The sequence below is a fragment of the Aphelocoma coerulescens genome, chromosome 3 (assembly GCF_041296385.1).
Source record: "Aphelocoma coerulescens isolate FSJ_1873_10779 chromosome 3, UR_Acoe_1.0, whole genome shotgun sequence".
Classification (NCBI taxonomy): Eukaryota; Metazoa; Chordata; class Aves; order Passeriformes; family Corvidae; genus Aphelocoma; species Aphelocoma coerulescens.
In genome coordinates, this window is record NC_091016.1 from 15,686,742 (window position 1) to 15,713,685 (window position 26,944).

The following is a 26,944-nucleotide window of genomic DNA, read 5'->3' on the forward strand; positions in this document are numbered from 1 at the left end:
CACTGGTCCCTTGCCTCAGGGTTAGTTCTGCCAAATCCTTGGCAAGGCCCCTTTGGAATGACTCCGTAATTGCTGATATGCAGCTGGAATGCTGAATGCATCTGGGGAGAAGTATTGCTGAGTATGTAAGGTGGCATTTTAGCTGGATTAATTCTGCACTAGAAATGAGCTATCTCATTAAAGCTTACCTGTTACGCTTTTATAATTGTGCTGACCATTCTACAGGGGAAAAAAATCCTGATTTAAGACAGTTATTCCTTTTTACTGCCCTGCTGCCACATGATTTTATCATCGGTGGAGGCCTGTACAGAATGATTAGTTCTCTGAGTTTTAAAAGCTCCGTTGGAGAGCATTTCAGATTAACCTGCCCCTGCCATTTCCATTAAGAAAATTTTGAATTGTCAGGATTAGCGAAGATCAGAAATGTTTTGAGGCAGGTCATGTTTATGTTGGGTTTGGGTGTCTCTACAGGGGAGAAAGCAGGGAATAAACCCCTGGAGCAACAAAGCAGAGAAAAGCTGGAACGTTTGCATGAACAATGTGCTCCCTACAGATATGGGCTGCTTGAATACTGGGGACATCTAAATTTGATTGCAAATCTTCTTTTGCTTCTAACACATGGTGCCATTGTTTGTGTCCCAGCACTGCCTTTGTTGTAAAGAGAAATAAAAACCACCAACAAAACCCAGCCGAGAACTGAGGGGGAGTTACAGAAACAAAGGCCTTGAAAACTGGCTTTGGAAAGCAATTACTTCCTAGGTGGAATTGTCAAATTCTAGAGACCCCCCTGTGGGTTGCCAACTGTTTGGAAGGAAAGGGATCCCCAACTAGTGGATGAGCCATGAGCAGCACAGAAGCAAAGTAGTGGAATGTCTCTCTCCTGTCCTGCCAGCTCCATAGAGTTCAGACCAATTATAGTGATGCTAGCCTCATGAAAAATAAAAACAAAGCGATCTTCTCAATATTAAAACACCCCTCGAGTGCCTCACCCATTAGTTGTGGTGATTGTAAAGGTGGGAGTTCAACTAACTCACTTCTTCCCTTGTACCTGATCTACAGCTTCTTCTGAGTCTACAACAAAAGCCCAGAGGAAGAAAAAAAATTCATGGTGTGTGATAGGACCTGGGATGCCTCTGTTCCCAAGGGACCTGGCTGAACTTTTCGGCTTGGTGCCAACTGACGTGCGGAAGCCCGGCCTTGGCAGTGCAGGTCTCCGCTCGCAGCCTGCTCAGGGGGCCTTGGCCCAGGAGCCCCGGCAGGGGCAGCTGAGCAGCGCTGCCCCCGGGGTCACTGCCAGGGAGGACACGGTGAAGGCTGAGCATGGCTCAGCCTCACAAAGAGGTAAGGCGGGAGCTGGGCCGCTCTCTGGCGGGAGGAAGGCTCTTGTGCCAGCCTAGAGAGCCTGGGCACATTGCCAGGGAACAGTTCTGCCCTGCATGTGCCCCCTGCAATGAGCTGTGCAGCTCCCAGTGCCCCGTGTAGCTGTAGGGCTGCTCAGCTGTGGGGCCGGGAGAGGAGCAGGAGGGTGCGTGTGCAGCTGAGCCATTCCTGGAAAGCACAGGGCTCTGGGCTCCCTGCTGTCCCAGGGCAGCCCAGAGGCCACGCTGTTCCTGTGCTGGCTCTCTGGAAGTGGGTCAGGGTGTCTCCCTGGTCTGCCTCAAGTGGCTGCTGGCAGGAGCGTGTTTCCCTGTGCAGCTCTTTAGAAGTTTCCAGGGACTCTCTCCAGCGAAATAGTGTACCTTCAGATGCTTTATGTTGGCATTGTGGCCTCTGTTATATTTTGTGTCTCCATTTTGCAGGACTGACTGGCTACACTCTTGCCAAGAAGTTTACCGTGGCATCTCCCTCCATGCTCCTTCCCTCCAAGCCATTGCCTCCCATCCAGAAGAGCTCTCCTTCTTCTAACACCAACAAAATATGTAGCGGAGAGCAGGAGAATGGGAAAACTATCACTGGCAATGGTGATGACAGAAGAAAACAGCAGGAGCTGAGTTCAGAGGGAACAGGACATACGGTAAGGACCAGCCTAAGTCCTGTCTGGTGGATTTCCAGTTTATGTGCTGTAGGCAGAGCTCTGAGAGCTTTTGCTGTGGTGTGAGCCCAGGGAAGCAGCTGAGCAAAGAGAGAGCTCAGCAGGACACTGCACTTCAGGCTGTCTTTGCAGTGGGTGTGTAGTGCAGGCGTCATGTCCTCAGCGTGTATCAGTAGCAGGGGAGGTCTTTGCATGGTTTTGGGGCTCTGTTGTGGCTCCTGCTCTGTCTTATGGCTGAGAAAACACCAACAGGCAGTCAGAGCAGCTGAAGTTGGCCAATCTTGTGAACCAATCCTTCTACATTTAGTGAACTACGGGTATGTGTGAACCATCTGTGTGTCTTGGTGGTATTTTCTGTCAGCTGTGTCCTGTTTGGACGGAGAAAGGTGTTTGCTGGAACAGGCAGTCCTGCAAAGTCAGTTCCAGGTTGTGTCAGCTTTTGAGTTGTACAGGCATGCCCTTGTGCCCAGTTGTCTCTGATGCTATTTCTAGACTTCATCATCTTCTGGGCAGCTTTGTGCAATCGTGCATGGCTTTGTCCAGAGGGAAGGGATGGCAGGTGGCCATGGGGAGAGCAGTCCAGAGCCCACCCCCACGATTGCCTTTGCAGCAGGGCCAGGACCTGCAGTTGTTTTGGGTTTGCCGTGGGGTGCAGGAGGAGGCGGATGAACAACAGCTTTGGTAAACAGAATGTCCAACCCAAGGCTTGTGTACTTGATTCCAGCCTTGCTGAGAAAGGGCCCAGCGTATCCCTGACAGGAAGTGATCCTTCCGCTGAAGTTTGAACAGGGCCTGGTTTGGCTCTTTAGCTGTGCCAGGGGCAATGGGATATTAAGGAAGGGTGTGCATCTGCCCCTGCTGCCTCCACCCCCCTTGCTGGACATGGCATGGGGGCCCTGGAGCAACTTGGGCCGGCAGAGGCCTTCCAGAGAGCAGCAGGGCAGGGAGCTCTGTGGAACTTCCTAAATGCCAGTGAGCCTGAGATGATGGATGTGTGGGAGCTGGAGAGCACCGAGCATCCCCAGAGCTCAGCAGCATCGGGGCTCAAAGGCTGCTGGGGAACTGTACGAGGGAAGGGAAGCAGCAGCAGAAAGGAGGGGCTTGAGAAAAGCAGGTTTGGACATCCTGCAGAATGGCTTTGTGGGGGCTTGGCTGGAGATCAGCACTGGCTGTTAGGTGCTTTAGGGACAGGGATCCAAGCCCATTCCCATACGATCCAAAAGGCCAGTGGAGGCAGTGGCACCACAGGACATCTTGGTGCCAAACATGTGGATGCCAGCTGGCAATCCAGCCATATTTCCAGAGAAGTGAGCACAGGGATAGAAGTGGCAAATGTGGGACATGGTCTCTCACTCACCACTTCCCTTTCCATTCCCTGTCCTAGACCAAGCTGCTCCATCAGTTTGACATTTCTGCCAGGTCCCAGCTAACAGCATGGCTAAATGTCTTCAGGCATGAATGGGGGCAAGGCTGGATGCTTGATCTGAGGAGTACTGTGTTCTACTCTTTGCAGGCTTCCTTGCTGTTTTCCAGTGGTGGGGATATGAAGAAGGGGTCATTGGGACCACCTTTGATCCCCCCAATACGCAAGGCAGTGAGTCCCCCTGTGAGCAGTGCGGCAGCGTCTGTCCCAAGCTCTCTGCAGCTGGATTTCCAGGAGTCCCCGGAGATGAGGTAAGCCAAGGTGTCTGCTGCTCCAGTGTGCTGTTCCTCTCGCTCTTTCAGTCTTGTGAGGTTATTTTCCACAGTCATGTCTCCCATGTATTTAGGCAAACCTCCGTGTATTCCCCATTTTGCCCATCTGTGGTGATCCAGCGCAATGGCAAACCCAACACCATATGCCCTAAGAGCAGAGGTGGTTGTGGGGAAGAGGAGGCAGGGCTTAAGAGCTCCTCAGAACAGGTCCTCTGCTGGACTTGGCTGCTGATTCCCTCTATGATGTTTGTGGTGTCATTTGGGAACTGTATTGCATGGATCTGGATACTGCAGTTCTTTGAATACTGTGATCCTTGACTGTCAACTTCTGCAGCCATGAGAATATGGCAGGGCAAATATTGGCTACTGAGGAGGTGTCTGCAAATTCAGGTGCTGCTTCTGTAAATGTCAGGCGTGACTTCTCTGTGCCTGGGCCTCCACCGTGAAACCAGAGCCCAGATAAAACTTGGGGTACAGATGTATAATCTGATCGATGTCTAGTATTTCGATCTGGGCTTAAGATCAAAGAGGGCAAGGTGCTAGAGAAGAGTTATAGGACTGTACCTGATGCAAAGATATTAGCTTGGATATAGGTGTGAGAAAATGTAGCTGTCAAGCTTATCCTAGTGACAAGGATACAGAAGGAGTCACAGAAGATGCAATTGAAAAGCATCCGTAGGGCTTTTAAAGTGCAATCTGAGTATCCTTACCTAGCAGCTGAGTTGGAAAAGGCCTTTTTGTCCTTGAAAGAGCAAGCAGGTGTACTGTCATTCTCAGGAGAGAGCAGTGCTATGACCCCATGTAGCCCGAGACTGTCACCAGTGTAAGGCATGAGCAGGCAAAGTCAAGCTTTGTCAGGAGAACAAAAGTAGCTGCCCTCCATACAGACTTGTGTCTCAGCTCAGCAGCTCTTGCTGCTTCACAGAGGCTGTAGGAGCCACTTGGCTCCAAAAGGAGAGAACTGGGCAGGTCTGATGCAAGTTGAAGAATGACTGCTGTGTTTCAGCCGGAGCTTGGCAAGCTCTGTGGGACTCCAGCAACTGAAAGCTTAAGGACAATTCATCAGCTTTGCAATTGGGTTTGCAGTTGGGTTGGTTTGCAGTTTTGCAGTTGGGTTTATGTGTTGCATTTCCTCCTTCATCAGGGGGACCATGCTAAGAAGGTTTGCCTCCTTTGTTGCTACACACATTCCATGCCCTTCTCTTTCTACCTGCTCATATGTTCTTTTGTCCTCCATTTTCTCAAGGCCAAGATCCAGCAGCAGAAGCAAAGAGAAGAACTCTGAACATGCAAGTAGGTACAGGGCATGTCTGTCCCTAAAATGACCATTGGAATGCTGATCCAGGGGTGGCATTGGGACATTTGGGTTGAAAACCATCCTGCTTTAAATTTCTTCGAATCCCTTTCAATTCCTTGATGGGCTCAGTGGACTCTCCCAGAGCCTGGTCACTGGGAGTGTGCTCCGGTGGTGCAGCGAAAATTACTCCAGGAGCTGCACTGGTACCTTGGGGCTCGGGAAATGTGCCACAAGAAAAGAAAACATTCCTCTCCATCCTGCACATGCCTTTCGTCTCCCTGCACCCTTTCTAAGGTCATAATTAGTAGAGAAAAAAAGACATTTAGCATGAAAGGAGAAATGTTCCCACTCCTTCCTCCTGCCTTTGAAGGAGGACACCTTCCCTTGGGGCAGTTTCTGTGCTGAAGCCTTTGCGATCTGAAGGAGATTCATGGACATTGCCTGGTTTTGCATGGGGAGAAATAGGGAAACCTCCTTAGACAGAAAGGCCTTGTTAATGTTCCAATTAAGGGGAAGGAGACTTCCAAATGGATGCAGCCTATGCAGGATCAGAGTTTGTCATCCTCTGACAGCACAGGCCTAAAGCCACCTATGGCAGGTTCACGATGGCAAATCTCTTCCCCGACTCTCTCTGCCCGTGTCAGTAGTGCAGGCTGAGGCTGGGGGAGGAGATGGCTTCTGCCCTGTCCCCCCTCCCTGCCTTGCCTGAGCCCTGACAAGAAGAGTTGTGCCAGACAAAATGCGGTGTCTGGTGCATGTGTGTCAGCCCCTGCTTTCAAGTTCAAAGCCTCAATGACAGTGGTGTTGTTCCTTTGCCATCTCTGGGCGTGGAATGATAGGAGAGGTGAGATTTGAAGGAACAATTTTGCTGATGCAGAAAAAGGGATCAGATCCACTGGTCCCTTGCCTCAGGGTTAGTTCTGCCAAATCCTTGGCAAGGCCCCTTTGGAATGACTCCGTAATTGCTGATATGCAGCTGGAATGCTGAATGCATCTGGGGAGAAGTATTGCTGAGTATGTAAGGTGGCATTTTAGCTGGATTAATTCTGCACTAGAAATGAGCTATCTCATTAAAGCTTACCTGTTACGCTTTTATAATTGTGCTGACCATTCTACAGGGGAAAAAAATCCTGATTTAAGACAGTTATTCCTTTTTACTGCCCTGCTGTCACATGATTTTATCATCGGTGGAGGCCTGTACAGAATGATTAGTTCTCTGAGTTTTAAAAGCTCCGTTGGAGAGCATTTCAGATTAACCTGCCCCTGCCATTTCCATTAAGAAAATTTTGAATTGTCAGGATTAGCGAAGATCAGAAATGTTTTGAGGCAGGTCATGTTTATGTTGGATTTGGGTGTCTCTACAGGGGAGAAAGCAGGGAATAAACCCCTGGAGCAACAAAGCAGAGAAAAGCTGGAACGTTTGCATGAACAATGTGCTCCCTACAGATATGGGCTGCTTGAATACTGGGGACATCTAATTTTGATTGCAAATCTTCTGCAGCTTCTAACACGTGGTGCCATTGTTTGTGTCCCAGCACTGCCTTTGTTGTAAAGAGAAATAAAAACCACCAACAAAACCCAGCCGAGAACTGAGGGGGAGTTACAGAAACAAAGGCCTTGAAAACTGGCTTTGGAAAGCAATTACTTCCTAGGTGGAATTGTCAAATTCTAGAGACCCCCCTGTGGGTTGCCAACTGTTTGGAAGGAAAGGGATCCCCAACTAGTGGATGAGCCATGAGCAGCACAGAAGCAAAGTAGTGGAATGTCTCTCTCCTGTCCTGCCAGCTCCATAGAGTTCAGACCAATTATAGTGATGCTAGCCTCATGAAAAATAAAAACAAAGCGATCTTCTCAATATTAAAACACCCCTCGAGTGCCTCACCCATTAGTTGTGGTGATTGTAAAGGTGGGAGTTCAACTAACTCACTTCTTCCCTTGTACCTGATCTACAGCTTCTTCTGAGTCTACAACAAAAGCCCAGAGGAAGAAAAAAAATTCATGGTGTGTGATAGGACCTGGGATGCCTCTGTTCCCAAGGGACCTGGCTGAACTTTTCGGCTTGGTGCCAACTGACGTGCGGAAGCCCGGCCTTGGCAGTGCAGGTCTCCGCTCGCAGCCTGCTCAGGGGGCCTTGGCCCAGGAGCCCCGGCAGGGGCAGCTGAGCAGCGCTGCCCCCGGGGTCACTGCCAGGGAGGACACGGTGAAGGCTGAGCATGGCTCAGCCTCACAAAGAGGTAAGGCGGGAGCTGGGCCGCTCTCTGGCGGGAGGAAGGCTCTTGTGCCAGCCTAGAGAGCCTGGGCACATTGCCAGGGAACAGTTCTGCCCTGCATGTGCCCCCTGCAATGAGCTGTGCAGCTCCCAGTGCCCCGTGTAGCTGTAGGGCTGCTCAGCTGTGGGGCCGGGAGAGGAGCAGGAGGGTGCGTGTGCAGCTGAGCCATTCCTGGAAAGCACAGGGCTCTGGGCTCCCTGCTGTCCCAGGGCAGCCCAGAGGCCAGGCTGTTCTCCTGTGCTGGCTCTCTGGAAGTGGGTCAGGGTGTCTCCCTGGTCTGCCTCAAGTGGCTGCTGGCAGGAGCGTGTTTCCCTGTGCAGCTCTTTAGAAGTTACCTGGGAATCTCTCCAATGAAATAGTGTAGCTTCAGATACTTTATGTTGGCATTGTGGCCTCTGTTACATTTTGTGTCTCCACTTTGCACTTGGGACTGACTGCACTGCTCCCAAGGAGGTTACCCTGGAGTCAGTAGTTTTTCCCTGTTAACTTCCCAGATGCTCTTACCTTCCGAGGCCTTGCCCCCAATCCAGAATAGCCCTCCTTCCTCAAAGCCCATATCTAACTCTTTTTTATTATTAAGCTGACCATTTTGCAGGGAAAAAAATCCTGATTTAAGACATTGGTTTTTTGCTACTTTGCTGCCACGGGATTTTATCCTCTGTGAAGCCATGTAAAGAGTGACTCATCCTCTGAGTTTTAAGGGCTCTGTTGGGGAGTATTTCAGAACGAGTTACATTGTTCCACTTCCATTAGGAAAATCAGCCTTTAGTCAGACTGGCCTGAAAGTGGCCCAATCTCACACAGTTTAGAATGAAAATCCTCGGGGAAAGCAAATGATCCCGTTTCAAGAACACAATTCACGTTTGGCTAACACTCCTGCAATCCTAAGCTTTTCTTTTCATGTCCTCTAAAATATTGCAACAAAGAGAAGAAAATATTGATCTAAATGCTTACAGGTATTAGAACCCAGGAGTTCTTTTAGGACCCAGGAAGAAGATGTGTACTAAAATCAGCATGAATTAGGGCAGATAAGAATCTCTGTCAGGAGCAAGCTCCGTCTCTGCCCTTCTCTATCAAACACAGCGGCTCTCCAGCACCCAGGGATGAGGCCTTCATCATGCAGGAGGTTTCACTCTGCTGGCCAACAGAGCAATGCCATGTCTGCTGCCAGTGCACTGTGGCAGTAGCCCATCCATTGGGAGAGGTTCTAGGCATATGTACCTTGCTGCTCTCAGACACAATCTCTGGGCCTTATCAGAGCTCCGCAGTCTGGAAGCTGTCTTGCCTGTTGCCCAGCGTGGCGCTGTTGGGGGCTTGAAGTGTGCCAGAGATTTACAGGAACCTTTGCTTCCATTAACAGGCCTCCCACTGAGCCAGGCCAAGGAGACGGATCACCCCACCGGTGCTGGCCTTACGAATGCCGAAGCCCTGAAGGATGGCTTTCAAAAGGTGAGGGATAAGGACAGGGATGAGCAGACTTCCTTTCCAGTGACTGTTTAGTGTTTGGCCCAAAATGTCCCTGAAAATCATAATCTTCCACTCTTGGGGGATGGGGATTCTCTTGGGAATATATTTGACAGCTCCAGAGCAATTGCTTGGCTATTTCCAGTGGTGGCAAGGTCACTGGTTTGGAGATGGTGCTAAGGTCATGCCAGAAGCATTCTTTATGTGCAAAGGCCCTTGTAGAGAAGTTCTGAATGGCAGAGCAAGCTACACATCAGTGAATGTGGGCAAAGTGCATCCTCGGAAGCACAGAAGCAAGGATTCTAATGCTGAGTGTAAGCAAGGCTGCAAAATAAAATGGGAGACTTTGATTTTTCCTGGTTACCTTTCTTGCTGTATCTCACAGCCCTCTCATTCTCAATTTTTCCGCACATTAACATCAATGTTTCTGCAACTTGTTTTCACGTGACTCCTCTTTTTGGCCTCACGATCTCCGAGAGCAGCTGAGTCCTTCAGAAGCCAGAAGTGAGAAACTGCTGCAATTCCTGGCCATGAGTGTTAAGCAACAGCTAATTACCCCTCCTTGCTGCGTATTGCACATGGTTTTTATTCTTCCTGCCATGTAGGAAGGGAACTGCCTGCCCACCGGTCATGTGGGCTCTTCATCTGTCTTGGAGCACTCCTGTGATTTTCTTGCTTCAAGCAGGGCCTCTTGACATAGGCGGAGAAACAGTACCTTGGAGCAGTGGAAGGTTATGGCAATAAAGCGTTCCACCTCACTGTGTGTAATTGCCAAGGTGAGGACAGGAGACATTCTTCAGGAACCATTGGAATGTACATGGAGCTGCATCAAGGACTGTGGAACTCGATGGACTCTGTGCTCCTGATGAGATGTTGTGTCTGGTTTGTGTGTCTCTGCTTACAGTCTCTGATGCATTCCCATTGCATGTAGATCCGTGCTGCATTGTGCATTTTGGCTCAAAGGAACTTAGAGCGGAATCCAATGGGGCCTTTGGAGACAGAGATCAAGACAAAGAGAGAAAAGGAAACGTCCTTGCAGCTGCTTCCACAGACAGTTGACCCCGGGGATGCAGCTGCAGCAAGTAAGTGGTTGCTACACCTGGGGTCCTTTCTGATCACTCGCTTGCCCTCTGCACAGTGTTGCCCTCAGACTGGGGGGCTGTTACACTCGCATCCAAGTGGGAGTTTGCATAGGATGTATTTCCAGTCCCCAAAGAAAAATGGAGAGGCATGAAGTGTCTTGCCCAGGGCCTCACTGAGTCAGTAACAGAATATCAGCTTCCCACCTTCCCCTCTGAAGTCCTTCAGAGTGTAAAATTCTGTCTTGCAAAGTACACTGGGGCTTCAGACTCTCTCCTGGCTAGCAGCCTCCAGGAAAAGTGGGTCCAAAAGAATGCTTTTCAACCAAGGTGCAACCTGGAAGAAACAAAATTCAACTCCTTCTAATGAAAACCCCAGAGACCCTTCTCCCACCACTCCCTGCTGAGGAGCTGGCGCTGTAGAGCTGTGCTGAAGCCCCGAGCCAGTGCTTCTGTTGTAGCCCCAGGAGCAAGCAGCGTTCCCGACTGAATCCCGGCTGAGGGGCTCTGACTGCAGTGCTGTGTGCGCTGCCCCAGGGCAGCAGCAGGGACCTCAGGAGGCAGCACTCAGCCCGAGGGCATCACGCAAGGTTATCTGCGCTTTCTTTTGGGAACTTCCCCAGCCAGCCTCTGAAACAGGGAAACAAAAGAAAAGCAATACTGGGGTTTCCTTGTTTCTTCAGGGAAGCATCCCTGCAATTTGGTTTGAAACCAGAAGAGGGTAGATTTCGATTAGATATTAGGAAGAACTTTTTTATAATGAAGGGGATGAAACACTGGAAGAGTTTGGCCCGAGAAGCTGTTGTTGATCGATCCTTGAAGGTGTTCAAGGCCGTGTTAGATGGGGCCCTGAGGAACTTGCTCTAGCTGAAGATGTCCCTGCTCATGGGAGCTGGACTAGATGGTGGTAAAAGGTGCCTTCAGACCCAAACTCTTCTAGGAGTCTGTGATTCTGTGATCACTTTCCCGTGGTACTGTGCCACTGTTATACTTGAAGTTCGTTGGGATAACAAAGAGACGTTACCCAGCTCCAGCAAGTTTTCTGGGCCTTTCCATTGTCAGCCTCCACTCCCAAGCTCCTCTTTGGTCCCTGCAGGCTTTAGCCTACTGCCTGTCAATGGCACAGCTTCCAGTGTGCAGAGAAAACACCCTGGTAGTGCCTTGAAGGAGAAGGTCTTGAGGAAGCAGGACAATGTGCCCTTACTGCCCAATAAGCCCATCATCCATGGAGACGGCAGCTTCCCACGCAACTCCTCAGGTAAGCCTGCTCCACAGCAGCTTTTTCCTGCACCGGTTTTCCTTGCACAAGGAGCGCAAACCGCCTCCTGCCTCAGCCACCACAGCTGGGATCTTGGGTTCATAGCCTGTGCTGAGAATGGACAGCAAATCTACTCTTGAGTTACTCCAGCTCGGCAGTACTGGAGCACTTGGTTCTTAGAGATCCATTGGAAAGCTGAGCTGCATAAAGTAGTGGTAAAGACCTAAGCTCTGGCTTTTGCCCATCCTGATAGACCAAACTACAGCACTGGTGCCAGGAGGCAGCTGTAACTGCAGGGATGAGCTCGGGGCAGTCTGGCAGGGTGTGCTCACTGTGCACCTCCGAGTACCACCACGATCAACTGTCCGCTCTCCATCTTGGCCCTCTGCCTGTGCTGCTGTCCGGCTCTGCAGCCAGCTTTCCTGCTCTCCCAGCAAGGGTTGTCTCTGCATGGCAGTCAGCCACTTGGTGCAGCCGTGCTGCTGCACCCAGAAGTGCCCAATGGCTTCTCGCTGCTGCCATCCCACGGCCTGCAATGCCAAGAGGGAACAAGCAGCGCCTCCTGTGTCACCCCACCCAAATACAGCGGCCTGTGTAGCAGGTGACAGCCAGGAGGGGCTGCCTGGTGCTCCCAGGCTGTTTGCTGCCCGCCGTGAATACACAGCACATAGTCCCTAGTGGCTCTTGCCTCTCCTTTGAGGGCAGCCTGCCTGTGCTATGATCCTGAGTAGGGTGAGATAAGAAGAAGGGAGCTAGGAATGATACTTTGAGTGCTCTTTTCTAGTGATGCTACTTCCATGGTCACAATTGACCAGAACTAGCCTGACGTGGCTCCCCATTCATTTTGAATATAGATGTGTACATCGACATCCTGCTGCAGTGACACCACTGATGGCAGTGACAGGGCTACATCAGTGACAGCCAGATTAGCTCCCATCTGAATATTCTAGATTCTGTGCAATATTTAAACTCCATCATTTGAGACAGCTCAGATGTTTCCATGTACACATTAGAAAATGACCTGTTGAGTGCATGACATGAAATTTATGATGAACAGTCCTTTTGATGACAAATGGGTTTCATAAGAAATGGATTTATCGTCTGAATTTTCTCATACCTTGAAAACTGACTATCAAGAGAGTTCATCTGCCCACAAATTGCATCTGTCTTTAGGTATTCATATCATCAATTTGCATTTGGAAGGCTTTTTTATCAACCATCTGGGCTAGAGATTCCATTTTTCCATAAGAGAAAGCTTAGGCTTGCACAGTGTGCACACAAGTCCATTTGATGGCAAACAAATTTCACCTCAGCATCTTTGAAATACAGCCAGTGTGTACTTTACCGAAATAGTAAAGATTCCTGATGCTTAGAAAGAACAAACTCCATGAACTACTCCCTTCTCAATAGCAGGCTGAAATGTAAGTGCACTCAGCTGCCCTCTGTCTAGAGCAGTTGAAGTCAATGGGAACAGAGGCGCTGTGAGGTGTGAAGGGTCAGGTATCGCTGTTCCCTGGTAGTTGCTCTGAGGGGATTCAGCCGGGCCCAGCAGGGCTCGGTTGTTCAGGCTCGGCTTGGTGCTGTCACGAGGCAGCTGCAGGTCTTTCCTCAGGGAGTTGCAGAGTGCCTCTGTCCTCAGGGCTCGGGGAAATCAGGGTGCTGAGACAAGAGAGGCAGCTGAGGGGTCCCTCCTGGGGTAGCAAGTCCTGCTGGTGGGCACTGTCTCACAGGGAGTGGGAGCTCTGCGGCCTCAGGAAGGTGCCGCTGGCTGTGGTACCTGTGGCACTCGGGAGCTGGCGCTGTGTGGGCAATTGTCAGGTTTAGCCAAGGAGCTGTGCCCAGCTGGGGGGGGCTGGGAGAAAGCAAGGAGCCAGAGAGCAGGGAATTCTCTGAGCCAGTGCCAGTTTGTACCTCATGGAAGCCTGGCTGGGAGATGGGGCTGCAGGCCGCTCCATGGCGGGGTGCCTTGCCCGGGGCTGCAGCGCTCAGGGCTGACCCTCTCCTTACAGTGACCCCGCAGACGGCCACTGGTGCCGAGCGCCGAGAGGAGCCGCTCCGTGGGAAGGGGCAGAAGGACGGAGCCTCTTTGGAGCCACAGCAGTCCTTGCTCGAGGCACTCTCCTTGCTCAGCAGCGATGACTGGTAAGAAAGGCCCCGTTCCCTCTTTCTCCCTCTTAGCGTTAAGGTAGGTGAGGAGAGTATCTTGCTAGTGCCTCTGAGCCCCAACAGCCCAGAGGGCCGAGGGGCACCAGTGAAACCACTCCAGAGCAGAGAGAGGATAAAGATTTGAGAGCAGCCTTTTCTTGGCCTTGCTCTGCAGCAGTGCTCCAGCTGCAGCAGGTCCGTGCTGTTTCCTCGCTTTGCCTGCTGCTCTGTGGAGCTGCAAAGGAAATCTTGAGGGAAGAGAGAAAGCTGTGGGACAAGATGATTTGCTGGCTGAAGCCAGAAGCAGGATGGCAGCAGTTTGGAGTGTAGAGATTTGGGTGCCTCGGGGCCCAGTGTGTCTGAGTAAGATTTGTCTCTGGCCCCACTGCTGGCAGCAGTGGCAGGAGTCGGGGTCTGCCTGTGACCTTCCGCATGTGAGTCCCAGGAGCAGCTACAGGGAGTTCTTCTTTCTGAGAAATGCACTGAGTTGTGCCATAGAGTCACAGGGAGGTGACAAGAAACAGCAGCATGGCACGGTCTCACAGCTTCCAGGAAGCACTGACATAGGGACTTCATGTGCCAGAGACTTCAGAAAGGCTGCCTTGTTAAACGGCCACAAACGAAGACTCTGAAACCCCTCTATTTGCCTCTTGGATTTGTGTATGCTTTTGACAGCCACAGCAACCTGTGGCAGCGAGTGCCACGATTTCATCAAGTACTGCCTGAAAAGCACCTCCCTTTGTTTGACTGAGCCACCAGCCTGGTAATTTCAGAGGGTGCTGCCTAGTTCTTGGGTGGAGAGAAAGTCAATCTTTTTGGTACTTGCCTTTCAGGGAGCTGAAGGAGAAGGGACTCTTCAGCATCAAACACCTGGCTGAGTCCCACTCAGAAGTCCTTCTTTGTAGACTTCGTGAGGTTTGCTTGGCACTTACCAACGAGGTAAGAACATTGTTCTGAATCGTCCTCCGTGCCTCATACACGGTGTGTAGAGTAGATATGTGCCTGTTCATCTCCCTGTGTGCTCAGGGACTGCCTTCATTTCTGTTTCTAGACCTTATATTTCTCATGTCTGTCAGCTCTCTATAGGATCTGTGTGCACGTGTAGCTCTATTTACTGCTAGGTCGGGCACTCTCGGGCACTCTCCTCTTGGAGCGAGCTGCCATTATCATGCAACGTGCAAATGCAGAAACGGAGACACCAATTATGTTATTTGCTGCAGTCCAAATCTCTGCCCAAGCTGTGATTCAACCCTGCCAATTAGTCTGTAGACTTGAGCCTGTGTTTTCTGTTTCCTGGCTGAGGGCTTCAACTGCTGCTGTTGCTTTTTCAAACAGGAGTAAATGACTCCTTTGTCTTTATGGCTTGTGCCTTTATGGTTTGAGAGCAGCCCTTGCTTTAATTTGTTTCTTTGTTTTTTGAATAAAAGGGCCTAAAACCAAAGCAGTGGACATTACAGAAGAGTTAAGTAGAACACTTTAAGTGAAATAATATGTTTCAGGCCTGCAGTAAGCAGGCCTGAGGCCTAGCACAAGTTGGTGCCAGAGTAAGTGCCTTTCTGTGCTTGTGCTCTTCTGCTCTGCCTGTGCTTTTGTGTTCCCCAGGACACAGCTGGAAGTGTTGTCGTTTCCTGGGACTTTTGTCTAAGGCAACTGGTTTTCTTTTCAAGGTGATTCTTATGTTTCCCCTCATGACTTCCCCAGGTGACCAACCTTCGCTCAAAGGTGTCTTACTGTGCAATCGTCACTCTTGGAGAGCTCTTTGTGACCTTGCAGAAGGACATGGACTCGGAGGTGGATGAGGTTGCTCGGGTCCTTCTCCAGATGGTGTGGAACTCCCCAGAGTTTGTTCAGAAAGCAGCCAGTCAGACCCTGGGAGTCATGGTGGAGCATGTGACTCCTGCACGAGCAATGACTGCTCTCATGGACAGTGGAGTCCAGTAGGTTCTTCTTGTCTTAGTGATATTCTTCACCTTCTATTGTGTGGGGGGGAGAAGGGCTGAGAGAGAGAATGGGAATGGTGGGAGGGAAGGGTCCTGTATCCTGCATCTTCTGTGAACTCAGTGACTCTCCGATCAACCTCACTTCTTTCCTCTTGTCACCTATTTCTGCCCTCGTGCAGCCCATTAGTTGACAGAATCACAGAGCTGAATCAGAATATGCTGAGTTGGAAGGGGCCCATCAGGATCATCGAGTCCAGCTCCTGGCCTTGCACAGAACACCCCAAGGGTCCCACCATGTGCCTGAGAGCGTTGTCCAAAGGCTTCCTGAGCTCTCTCAGGCTTGGTGCTGTGACCACTGCCCTGGGGAGCCTGTTCCAGTGCCCAGCCACCCTCTGGGTGAAAAACTTTTTCCTGATATCCAACCTCAACCTCCCCTGACTCAGCTTGCTGCTGCTTCCTGGAGTTCTCCCAGTCTGTCCGAGTTGCCTAGATGTGGTGAATGGCGGGCAAGTGAAAGTGCCTGCAAAGGCTAAGGATAGAGCCCTGTGGTTTTGTGGGAAGAGGGACAATTGCAACTGCAGCTGTGAGCGCTCTTTGATATTTCACAGCCCTAACCACAGAGGCCCTGGGAAAAACCATGCATCCTCATTATGCCATTCCCTTGAGAAGTAAGGAGGGTTCTTGCTGGGGCATGGAGCACATGGGGGACAACGTGCTGGGTGTGGCACAGCCTGCACAGCAGGTGCAGCTCCGGCCAAGAGGAGTCTTGTATGACTGTCCTGGCCTTAGAGCCCCCCTTTCTATTCAAACTGATGTCTCATGTTAGCCTTGAGATGATGAATCACTGTACAGGCACCTTCACAGGCCGACTGCCATGGGACAGCTGAACCAGGTGCTGCCTTAAGTGTTGGTGCTGGGCCTGATAGTCCCCAAGAGACACTCTCTAGAACAGGACAACCTGGCTAAACTGACTGCCACCCTTTCCTCAGCTTTGGAAAAGGGGGAAACGTTCAGATGTATCTCTTGCCAAGCCTCACAGAAGAAACCGGCTGCATTGCTGGATATTCTGCAACTTCATGTCCCACAGCGTGTTTTGCCTGCATTTGTTTTTTTCCCAAGGTCTGCAGATTTGGGGGTAAATGGGTGGAAATATCCTCAATCCTGCTGCAGCTGTCTGTGTAGCGGCTGGCCCCTGATGGGTCAGCCTGGCTTGTCTTTAATTTCCCTCTTTCTCCGAGTGAATTTGGGGAAAGACATTGAGTATCAGATAGTGCAGGGAGACTGAGTTCCTCGCTCTTGCTTGCAGGCAGTCCTTCTGTACAGGGCTAACTTTGTGGTTCTCTGAGGACAGAACCTTCTACAGGTGTCCCAAGTGTCAGGGAGAATCCAGGCCTCCTTCCCCCAGCAATGACAGCATGCTCTGGCCAAGGCCTGCGCTGTGTCCCTCTGCTCCCTGTGCCCCAGTGTTTGCTCTCTTCTTCCCAGGAGCCGCCACGTCCAGGTGCGGAAGTGCGCGGCCCAACTCCTCCTGTCCTTGATGGAGAAAACTGGAGTCACGAAGCTCGCAGGAACGCCCAGGGCTGAGAGGCTGGCGCACGCGGCAGGGACGCTTGCTCAGGACTGTCACGAGGACACAAGGTAATGATCTTCATTTCCCCTCCTAAAACAGGAAAACTGTTGGGTGTCTGGCTGTAAAGGGCAAAACCACAGAAGAGTGGAAGCTAAAGGAAATATTAAGTTACCTCACTGTGTGGATGAGGTTCACAGAGTCACGGAATACGCTGAGTTGGAAGGGACCCATCAGGGTCATCGAGTCCAGCTCCTGCCCGTGCGCAGGGCCCCCCAAGGGTCACTCCATGTGCCCGAGAGCATTGTCCAAACGCTTCTTGAGCTCTGTCAGGCTTGGTGCTGTGACCACTGCCCTGGCTTGTCTGGGGAAATGACTGTGCTGGGGAACCTGAGGTTGTCCCGCAAGAGGGAGCATTGCCAGCTTCCTGGGACTGGAATGAGTCTTTCCTGAGATCAAAAGAGCCATCAGATGAGGCAGTCAAACAGTTTTGCTTGGCCTTAGGTGCACAAGACAAAGCCAAAATGTTGGCTAATGTTCATCACTGAAGGATCCCATACATCTCTTTCTCATTAACTTAAGACTTTCCTAGAAATATTCCAGGGATCTTTAGCCAATGTATTCAGTCTTTCTAAACCTCTTCTGCAGATTTCTATAATGCTGTTATCTGGGGCTGAATGACCTCCAAATTGCTTCTTGAAGAAAACTGTGGTTTCCTAGTGGCAAAATCAACCCAAACCACCAAAATCCCCTTACTTTGAGGATTAAATTCCCATTAATAGCTGCCAAGAACGCATGAGCAACTAGCTGCCCCTGTGCATACATATGGTATAGAATAATCAAAAGCAAGCATGAGGCATTTGGTCCTGGCTTCCCTGCCAGTTAAAGAAAGGCAAATGACTGTGCAATGGCAGCAAGGCACTGCTAATAAGCTCTGACTCAAAGCAGAGGTGTTTCGCTTGTTCCCTGGGATCCTTCGATGCCACAGAAGCGCACCCACAGTTTCAGAGTGAGATTGTATTTTCTGTTGCCCCACGTTCGCCTCTTGTCTCTTGTGTTCAGCTGACAGCACTGTGCAGTGACAAGTGGAGGTAAATCTCTCTCTTTGCTGAGTAGGTAATGCCTTCTCATGCAGGTATGGCAGCTGCTGAGTTTAAGGTATCAGCTTATTCTGTTAACACTCCTCCTTTGTTTGTTCACCTTTCTTTCTTTCTTTCTTGTTAGGCATTATGGACAGGAGATGGTGAAAATGATGCTGAGTCACCGAAAATTTAACAGGCTTTTGGAACAATCTTTTTCCACCCGTGACCTGGAAGATATTCTGACAAGAATTAAGAAGAAAGTAAGTGCTTGGTAGGAGACATGTCTCCTTTGTGCAAGTATTGCCACTGCTGATATGAGATCAAACATACCTAATCTTATCTCATTCCTTTTCTGCCGAATCCTTTTGCTCCTGGGAACGAACTGTTGATCCTCAACCTGTTCATCTGCAGAGCACAAAGGAACTGATAGATAGTATTAGGGGAAAAGTGTAGTATTGGATATTTTGAATATCGGCCACAAACAGGGAAGGGAAAGAGGAGAAAATGGGTTTACATTTAAGCATAACCCCCCACCCCACTATCCCTACTCTGCCCCCAGTGACGCAATTAAGTGAGAACAGTGCTTCTGGAGATAACAGAGTCTTTGCAAAAGACACAGGAAGCAGTAGTGCCAAGAAAATTTCCAAATATACAGAAGATGTCCCAGTCAATCCCAATTACTACAATTACTGTCTGTCTTCTGGCAATACTGCCCTGCTGTCATGCCCTGTGGAGCTGGAAGAAGCTTGGTGAATTCAGCAGCATCCAGTGGAAAATCATTTGTTTGCCTGGAGGTTTTTTTATTCTTTTTACCTCCATTATAGAAGGGAGTGTGCCTTTGTGCAGCAACAGGGAGAGTGAGTGTGGAACCAAATCAACTTCCAACACAATGGGCCAACCTCCAAAGAGTCCAAATTTTTCTGCAGCTTCCTTTAAGAACATTCGTTCCCTACCAGTTTGCATTATTCCCATTTATGCTCAAGAGTAATGCATTTGGGATTTTAGACTGCTGCTCAGTATGGTAGCAGCCACAACCTGCCTTGGGCTATTGAAAACAAAGAGTTGGCATCACTGAACCTCTGGCCTGTTTCCTTCTGTAAGTTCCGAAATGTTTGCCTAAGCCTTGGTAGCAGTGATCCTGGTTCTAAGTTGTGTTTTAAACAGGTAATTTCCTATTTTACATTCTAAAGATCCATGGGGTTTCTTTATGCCTTTGTAGGGGATGGAAACGCAGAAGGCTGAGCACCCATCTGTCCAGGAGCCTGTGAAGAAGAGGAGCGATGGCTCGAAGAAGCCCCAGGCCACATTGCCTTCTAGTAAACGGTACTGAGCACTTTAGTTAGATGTGACAAAGCACATGACAAGCTTTACATGTCTCTTCCTCAGGAAAATCTTTCCGGTGGAGATGACCTGTGCCAGAGATTGTTTCCTTTCCCTACAAATGCTCTATCAAAAAATATGTCTCCTTCTGCATTACTCTGAACACAACTTCTCTGGAAGGGTTTCCACAAAAAATGGGCGACAAAAAGACACCCATCGGTTGCAGCTCAGAAGATCCAGTGCAGTGGCAAGGACAGTGCTGTGGAGGCTGTGAGAAGGCCATGTCTCCACTGCCTCACTTGGGACAAGTAAATTCAAGCAGGGTTTTTTTCCTCTGAGAGCAGTCTTTTTCAGATGGGGGTTTTGATGAGAAGTCCCAGTCTTGAAGCAAGATGCCGTTCCCCAAAATAGCACTTCCCATGCATGTGGTTTGGCCTTCCTGAACCATGGTTTTCTTACCCTCAGACAGTACCAAGATGAGTAGTAAGTAGCAAGCCAGTTCCTGAGCAACTTTGGTCAACAGGTGTCTCAATGTGGACGTTTTGTCTTGACATTCCTGTCCTTCATACCGTTTGCTTGATGGGCAGCATGTTTGGTTTATTTCCCCCTGTGCTGCAATCAGCATTTGAGACAGGAATTTGGTCCTTGCTGTCTCTTCCTGCCAGTGGGAGAGCTACTTGTACCTGTTGTCCTCTGATAACAGAGGGGATTTATTTAGCTCTGTCATGGTCAGCGCTGGCAGGAGAGTGACCACATGGCTCAGTAGCATAGTCAGGATCTTCCCATGCTCATGGAAGAGACCGGCTGATCCAAGAGAGTTGTTCCCAGTGGGTTTGTTAGGCTGTGGATCTAGTCTCTAGGGAAGCAATCATGTGAGCGTAGTGCTGGGATGTCTGGCTTCTGTTTTTATCCCTGTTACTGATTTTCTGGATCCTTCAGATATGCCCCTATCCATCTGTTCAGATGCATCTGAGCTACTTTTCCAGATTGTCATGCCTGCTGTAGAGACACTTCTCCAGAGGGATGAGTTTCCTTATTATAAGACACACACCTCCCTCATGATGAGGCATATAAACTTGGAAGTAGCGTCTCTCTTTCCTCACAAAGCAGTGCGACATGTGTACCTGGGAAGCTGTCTGGAGATAAGTGAGATGCATCTCATGCGTGGTTTTGCTGAGTAAGCACTGGTGAGAATGTTGCTTGCAGATTGTCTCCTGTAATGATTGTCATGAGGTGTCACGTTGTTTTTCAGGTCAGGATTTTCTAGCTTGAAATCACATCATTAGGAAACCTCCGCAAGATGTTCTGCTCACAGTTAACCGAAGGTATGATCACCAACAGGTCCTCATTTGGTTTTATTTTCCAGGGTGAAGTCTACCTCTGATGAACGCCTCCTACGCCGCCCAAAAGCCCAGGTCACGTTACCTCTGGCTGTGAAAGGAACGGAGCCACTCCAGAAGCTTTACAATCTCCTGGAAGGCAAGGAGTTTAAGACACGGATGGAAGGAGTGGCACTCCTCCTAGACCTGTGTAAAACCAGCCCCCAGCTCGTCTCCACTAACACTGTCCAAGTATGTAGGGTGTCTTCATTGTTCCTTTCCTTTAGCTCCTTTCCCAAGCCTGTAGCAGGAAAGTTAATTCAGTGTGTCTTGGCACTACATCCTGGCTGTGTGGGACAGGCTGGTGCCTCTTACCCTGAAATATTTAATTCAGCTCCACGCTTCAGGACAAGTTATTTCAGTCCAGATATATTTGTCTGGCAGGTGCCTATTGATGTTGTTCATCAAATGAGGACAGAGTTTTCTGCTGGTGTAACTTCTGCTGTCTCCTACTCCCAGTTGGGTTAAGTGAAGGGAATGCAGCCACTGAAAGCGTGGCAATTATTCTCTAGACAAAAAAATGGGTTTGGATGGGGAAGAGAAGTATCAGGCTGGGCAGGTTTAAACCAATTTTTTTCAAAGGATACTTCTGTAAACTCCGACTTGTCTTGCACAGGCACAACTCTGGCTACTCGTTTCCATCGGCATCCCTATTCCTCTTGGTAAAGACGGTGCTCACCCTTCTTGGGGGGGTCGTTTTTTTCTCTTTGGAAAAGGAGGGAAATAGCTAGGGACAGATCTCTTCCTTCTCCTCCCAGGAGCTGCTTTTTCCCTTTGTCCAGAAAATGGTGCCTGATAATGTGGCTGTCAAGGGACTGAACCTGCTCTAATGAGAGCGGTACAGCACATTAAATTTCAGAAGTCTACCTGCTAGGTAGACAATTGGTCTGGATCCTGGAAGATTTGATCCGAGCCCTGCACTTCTCCAGACACAGGTTCTGAGACAGACGGAACAAAACCTGGATCTCCTCCAGCCATAGTTTTGGCAAAATCATAACTGCCCTCAGAACTTGAGACAACTGTGTAGAAAAACGGGCATTGTAAATATCTGGTTCCATACTTGGAAAGCAAAGATACTGTTTTGCATCAATAAATGGGATTAATTTAATGATTTAGATGTGGAGAGAAACACCATAGGAACTATTCTGTCCCCGCCCAAACCTCTTCAAAATATATGAAAATCTTTCAACCAGCATGAGGTTGCGCAACCATTCCAGTGAGTGGCCCACAGGAAAATTGTGCAAGCAAGTGCTGACCTGACAGGAAGGATCACTTTCATCTTTTACATTGCTGAGTGCTCATTTCTACATCCCTTCCTCAAACAAGGACATTTTAATCCAGCTTTCATGTTGTTTGTTCTCTTCACAGATTTTTGATTATTTTGTCCCGAGACTTGGTGATACGCACAAGAAAGTGAAGCAGAAGGCGCTGGACGTGCTGGCTGAAATCATAGGCGTCCTGAAAGATGCCTTAAACCCGGTGATCATCTGTTTGGTTGAAGGAATAACAAACAACCTAAACTCAAAGGACCCCGGGGTTTATGCCGCAGCTGTGAAAGCGCTGGAAGCATCCATGGCTCACTTAGGTAAGGCTGAGCCCTGGCATGGACTCTCCTCAACTGTGTCTCTGCCTCTGCAAGTCAAGAGAACGCTGAGTGCCTTGACAGCTGTTGTTGTCTGTGGAAACCTCCAGCTGACATCCACCAGAAGCTGTGCAGGTGCAGTCCTTACGCACCAGTCCCCCAACAGGCCTGAATGTGCATCGGCATTTCCCAAAAGTCCCAGGAGTCCTTGGCTCTGTGCTGCTTGTCTGAAGAGGAAGTGCTGGACTACAGCTTTGCTGGAATTCAGGGCCAAAGGGATGTTTGGAGTTTTCCTGGTCCCCATTTGACTTCCCAAATGAATAGCTTTGCTGTTGGCATGAAGGGACGCCGGTGCATCAGAACCTCTGCAGAGCAGCCTCCTGGGAGGCTCCACATTATAGGCATTAGCTTCATTAGGACAGCAGGATCAGTTCTTTACTGCATGCTTGCATGAAGATCATTTGGGACCTCCTTTTTGTATCTCATGCAGGAAAGGAGCTCTTAATAATACCCTGCTACTGAAACCCACACTGGGGTGTAGCTCTGTAGTGGTTCCCAATGAAGCAGATTGCCTGCTTTGTCACTGCCAGCCCTGGTGACCCTGCGAGGGACCACAGTTCATCCCACACACGTTCTGTCTCCAGGAAAAGCTTGCCTTGGCTTATTAGAGTGGTAGGACTGGAGGCTTGCAGGACAATGCAGGCAACAGTGTCTAAACTCAAACAAGACCCCCAAAACCGCAACAGATAGGCACAAGGAAAACTAAAATACATACGACGGTCAAGTATTGGGAAATCAGTTCATTTTCCAGTCTCTCTGCCAAGATCTGATTTCACAGATGTTACAGAAACCCACAGGATACTGAGGCACTGAGCAGTAATAGCTCTTGTATGAGTAACTTGGTGTCTTGTCCCTAGATCCACACAGGTAACCTGCAATTTAAAAACAGCTTATCCTTCAGGTGGGAATGGATGTGTGAATTTTGGAGCCTTCTCACCCTTTTCCAGAGGGGAGGGAGAAGATCACTTCTGCAAAGCTCTGGGATGCAAAACCTTTTCACTGCTTACATGTGATTGAACTCTTGAGGTCCCTGATGTGAAATGTTTTACATAGCTCCTGGTACAGCAGACAACTTTGGATTTATAAATGTGAAAGGAGAGCTTTTCTTTTGGAATTTAAAATCCTCCCAAGTAGGCTGGAAGGAAAGAAGAAAAGGATTCAAAAATCGGCAGGAATTTCCTTTCTTTTACAAAATGTAGTTGCCCCTGCCCTTTCCCTCCCCACTGTCCTTTCTCTTATGACCTCAGAAGAGAGAGCAGAAATGTGTGTTTCCCTTGTAGATAAAGTATCACTGATGAAAGAGTTCAGCCACCGAAGGAGTGAACTGAAGGGCCAAGCTCTGCTGGATGTCACGGAGCATCTCTCAGGTATGGCCTCCCCTTCTAAGCCAAGAGGTCTTCCGAGGCAGAATTTACAGGGAATGCCAGTGAATAGACAGGTCCAAATCAGGAGGTGCTGAGCTTGTCCCTCCTGCCCAATACCCATGGAAGGTGTATTGGGCAGGTTTTCCCTGGCTGCTGCAGAGGTGTGCAGCATCTGAGATGGGGGTGGCGCTCGGCCTCGGGGCTGAGCTCTCACTGGGGCCGCCTCCAGGAAAGGGAGGGGCTAAAAATTCCCAAGCTGGCTCCTCTCTTGGAAGCTCCGGGACAGCTCTGATCCTTTAGGGGAAATGGTGGCAAATGCTGTTTCAGGGGATCCATTTGTTTTGTCCTCACAGAATTCTTGCTTTGCTCTTGGAAAGTTTTGAGGTGGAAGCCTGCAGTGCCTGGGGGTCACAGCTTAGGTCAAAACTCAGCCCACACGAGCCTAACGAGGCCCGGATTTTGTGCAAGGCAGCCTTTGGGGGCAGAGGGGCAGAAGCAGAGTGCTGAGGCTCCCTGCCTGTGCTGTCAAAGTGCCATTGGACTGAGCATTTCAGGGTGTGCAGTCAGGGTCTTCCTATGTCAGCGCTGCCCAAAATGCTCCAAATGCAGCTGATAATTGATTGCTCAGAGGAGCTTGCTATGTCAGCAATAGCCAAGGGATGGAAAAATGATAATCTCAATATATGCTAGAGAAGACAGTGTACCGCCTTGCTTTATTTATAGCCTTGCTTTAGCTGGGGCTAAATCCACTGCTAATTATGCCAGCATCTTTAAATGCAAGGTTTAATACACTTTGTGTCTTCATTCTGAATCTCAAAAGGGCACCTTCAGCCATTGGAGTGTCAAAGGCCCTTTACAGAGCATTTGAATAAAGTAGATCTCCAGGAATAGGGAATTTAGTTTTGCAGCTATTTTAATCTCTTTTTCAAATAAAGGAATTCAACTGGAATTAGGACTTCTTTAGAAAGAGCAGATGCTCTCTCTGAGATTTAGTGGCAATCTCTCTGAGATTTCTCTGCGCAAGTTGCGTAGTGACCGATGTCTTTAATTGCATGTAAGCTCAAATGAACTCCCATTTTAAAATGGGTACCGTAAGCCTTTTCCTGCTTAGCAAAATTGGTTTTAGGTACTTTCAGGAGCTGTTTAAATGTTGATGACTGCTGGTGGATTAACAGCATAGAGAAAATGAAGTCTCTTCCACTACAGAATAATAAATGGCGACTACATAACATTTTGCCTGGTCAGAAAATAAGAATGGTCCCCAGACCATATCAGGTTTTGATCTCTCAGCCAGATCTGCCATGCAAGGAGCCTGTTGGTAGTAGATTTTTGTCTGTGTTTGATACAGTTCAGAAAATGAGCAGAGAGCAGGCTTTGGAGACAGCGGGAGAGAACACTTGTGTTTTGGTTACATTTCTGTCCCCTGTGTAGCATTCTTCTCTCTCTATTCCCCTATTTCAGCGCACATTGTAAGAAAAAATGCCATTAACATTGTGAGGGGAAATGCCATTAAAATTTGGAGATGCTCCAATGCCATGGCAATGGGGTCTGGCTAATTACCTAAGACAGCCTGAGGTTTGAAACAGCTGTTTGTTAGAAGCCACAAAAGCCTTCTGCCAAAGACACCGGCTAGTCACTGATGTTTCAAATCCAGCTGTCAAACAGCACCCATCTCTGGTGGGCTGGAGTTTCCAAGTGTGGTCTAATACTGCCCTTTGCCGTGTGCCACCAAGCAAAGGGAAGAGCCAGATGAGACTTTTGGCACTTGACATCAAAGGTCACAACAATGGAATCATCCCTTTTATTAGAAATCTCTCAACTGCCTCTCTATGGTGCATTTCAAAATCTTTGGCGTGGGTTTCGACAACTTCTAAATGGAAATAAACGGCAATTTGACATTTCAGTCACTGTTCATGCAGAAATAAATTGTGGAATGATTTAGTAAAGGTGTGAAGTCTGCCACAGGTACAAGGCTCTGTTTGGAGAAATTAGTCCTGAGAGCTTGGTGGTTCTGTTTCGGGGATGTTCAGCTGCTTTGCCCATTTCTGGATCATGAGGCTCTCACTGTTATTTCACTGATCTTAGCCAGAGAGACTCCCAAAATCACAAGTAGAGGTAGATCCTTGTTTGCATTAAGGCTGGTGGTTAAGAAGTTTGTGTCTCTCTTCCGGCAGCGCTTGTGGGATGGGTTTATCCCAGGAGCCCCAAAGTCGTCCAGCGCTACGCCCTGCCCGTGCTCTGGTCCTTCCTGGGGAACAAGGCGCTGCCTGTCCGAAGCGCCAATGTCTGCACTGTGGTCACCAAGCTTGCCTGCGCCCTCTACAAGGTGATGGGCGCCAAGCTGAGGAAGCATGCTGCCAGCCAGCCTCCGCATGTGCAGGAAAACCTCTCCAACATTTTGGGCTGGTGGAGTGTCGATGACCTGTAGAAAGATGACAAAGTGCTGAGTTGGACACCTCCGGATGTGACTTCTTAGCTGTGCCAAAAATGACAGAATGCAAAGGAAGGGTGTGCACCTGCCCCCGCTCTCTCCACCCCCCTTCCTAGTCGTGGCATGGGGTGCCTGAAGCAACTTCCGATTGAGGACAAGGTGAAGGCTGAGCATGGCTCAGCCTCACAAAGAGGTAAGGCGGGAGCTGGGCCGCTGTCTGGCGGGAGGAAGGCTCTTGTGCCAGCCTAGAGAGCCTGGGCACATTGCCAGGGAACAGTTCTGCCCTGCATGTGCCCCCTGCAATGAGCTGTGCAGCTCCCAGTGCCCCGTGTAGCTGTAGGGCTGCTCAGCTGTGGGGCCGGGAGAGGAGCAGGAGGGTGCGTGTGCAGCTGAGCCATTCCTGGAAAGCACAGGGCTCTGGGCTCCCTGCTGTCCCAGGGCAGCCCAGAGGCCAGGCTGTTCCTGTGCTGGCTCTCTGGAAGTGGGTCAGGGTGTCTCCCTGGTCTGCCTCAAGTGGCTGCTGGCAGGAGCGTGTTTCCCTGTGCAGCTCTTTAGAAGTTTCCAGGTGGTCTGTCCCATTAAATACGTAGCTTCAGATGCTTTAGGTTTGCATTGCGGCCTCTGTTATATTTTGTGTCTCCACTTTGCAGGACTGACTGGCTACAGTCTTATCAAGAAGTTTTCCTTGGACATTTCCTATGTTCCCTAACCGACAAAGCCCTTGCCTCCTATCCAGAAGAGCTCTCTTTCCTCGAGCTCAGGAAGAAGGTGCTGCCTGTCCGAAGAATGTTTGAAGATTTGGATTTATACTTTAGGCTTTGTAGTTACAGATGTACATATGTTCTGATATGTAGATGTAGGTTTGAATAAATGTGTTGTGATTTTATCTTTTACATTTTGAAAATAGATTTTCAACTGTATATCTTTTATTTTGATTTTTTCGGTTTTAAATAAAATAATTTAAAAAAAAAAACAAGCC

At 49.4% G+C, this 26,944-nt stretch overlaps 1 protein-coding gene across 1 annotated transcript; it reads left to right on the top strand.

Moving 5' to 3' along the window:
• Window positions 1-3,575: 3,575 nt before the first annotated feature.
• LOC138107668 (TOG array regulator of axonemal microtubules protein 2-like) lies at window positions 3,576-26,141 on the top strand. The gene is made up of 16 exons (XM_069009182.1): window positions 3,576-3,706; window positions 4,974-5,020; window positions 6,977-7,258; window positions 8,655-8,743; window positions 9,690-9,840; window positions 10,934-11,095; window positions 13,105-13,237; window positions 14,074-14,179; window positions 14,942-15,177; window positions 16,666-16,818; window positions 17,972-18,089; window positions 19,049-19,152; window positions 20,516-20,720; window positions 21,897-22,113; window positions 23,451-23,537; window positions 25,709-26,141. The coding sequence occupies exons 1-16, from the start codon at window positions 3,576-3,578 to the stop codon at window positions 25,960-25,962; spliced, it is 2,475 nt and encodes an 824-aa protein (XP_068865283.1). The 3' UTR covers window positions 25,963-26,141.
• The last annotated feature ends 803 nt before the right edge of the window (window positions 26,142-26,944 follow it).

Bases quoted from the DNA above. Each gene is read 5' to 3' on its own strand.
- LOC138107668 (XM_069009182.1), top strand. From the start codon at position 3,576: ATGAAGAAGGGGTCATTGGGACCACCTTTGATCCCCCCAATACGCAAG. The intron at 16,819-17,971 runs GTAATGATCTTC...CTTTCTTGTTAG, and splicing joins GACTGTCACGAGGACACAAG to GCATTATGGACAGGAGATGG. The intron at 18,090-19,048 runs GTAAGTGCTTGG...ATGCCTTTGTAG, and splicing joins TGACAAGAATTAAGAAGAAA to GGGATGGAAACGCAGAAGGC.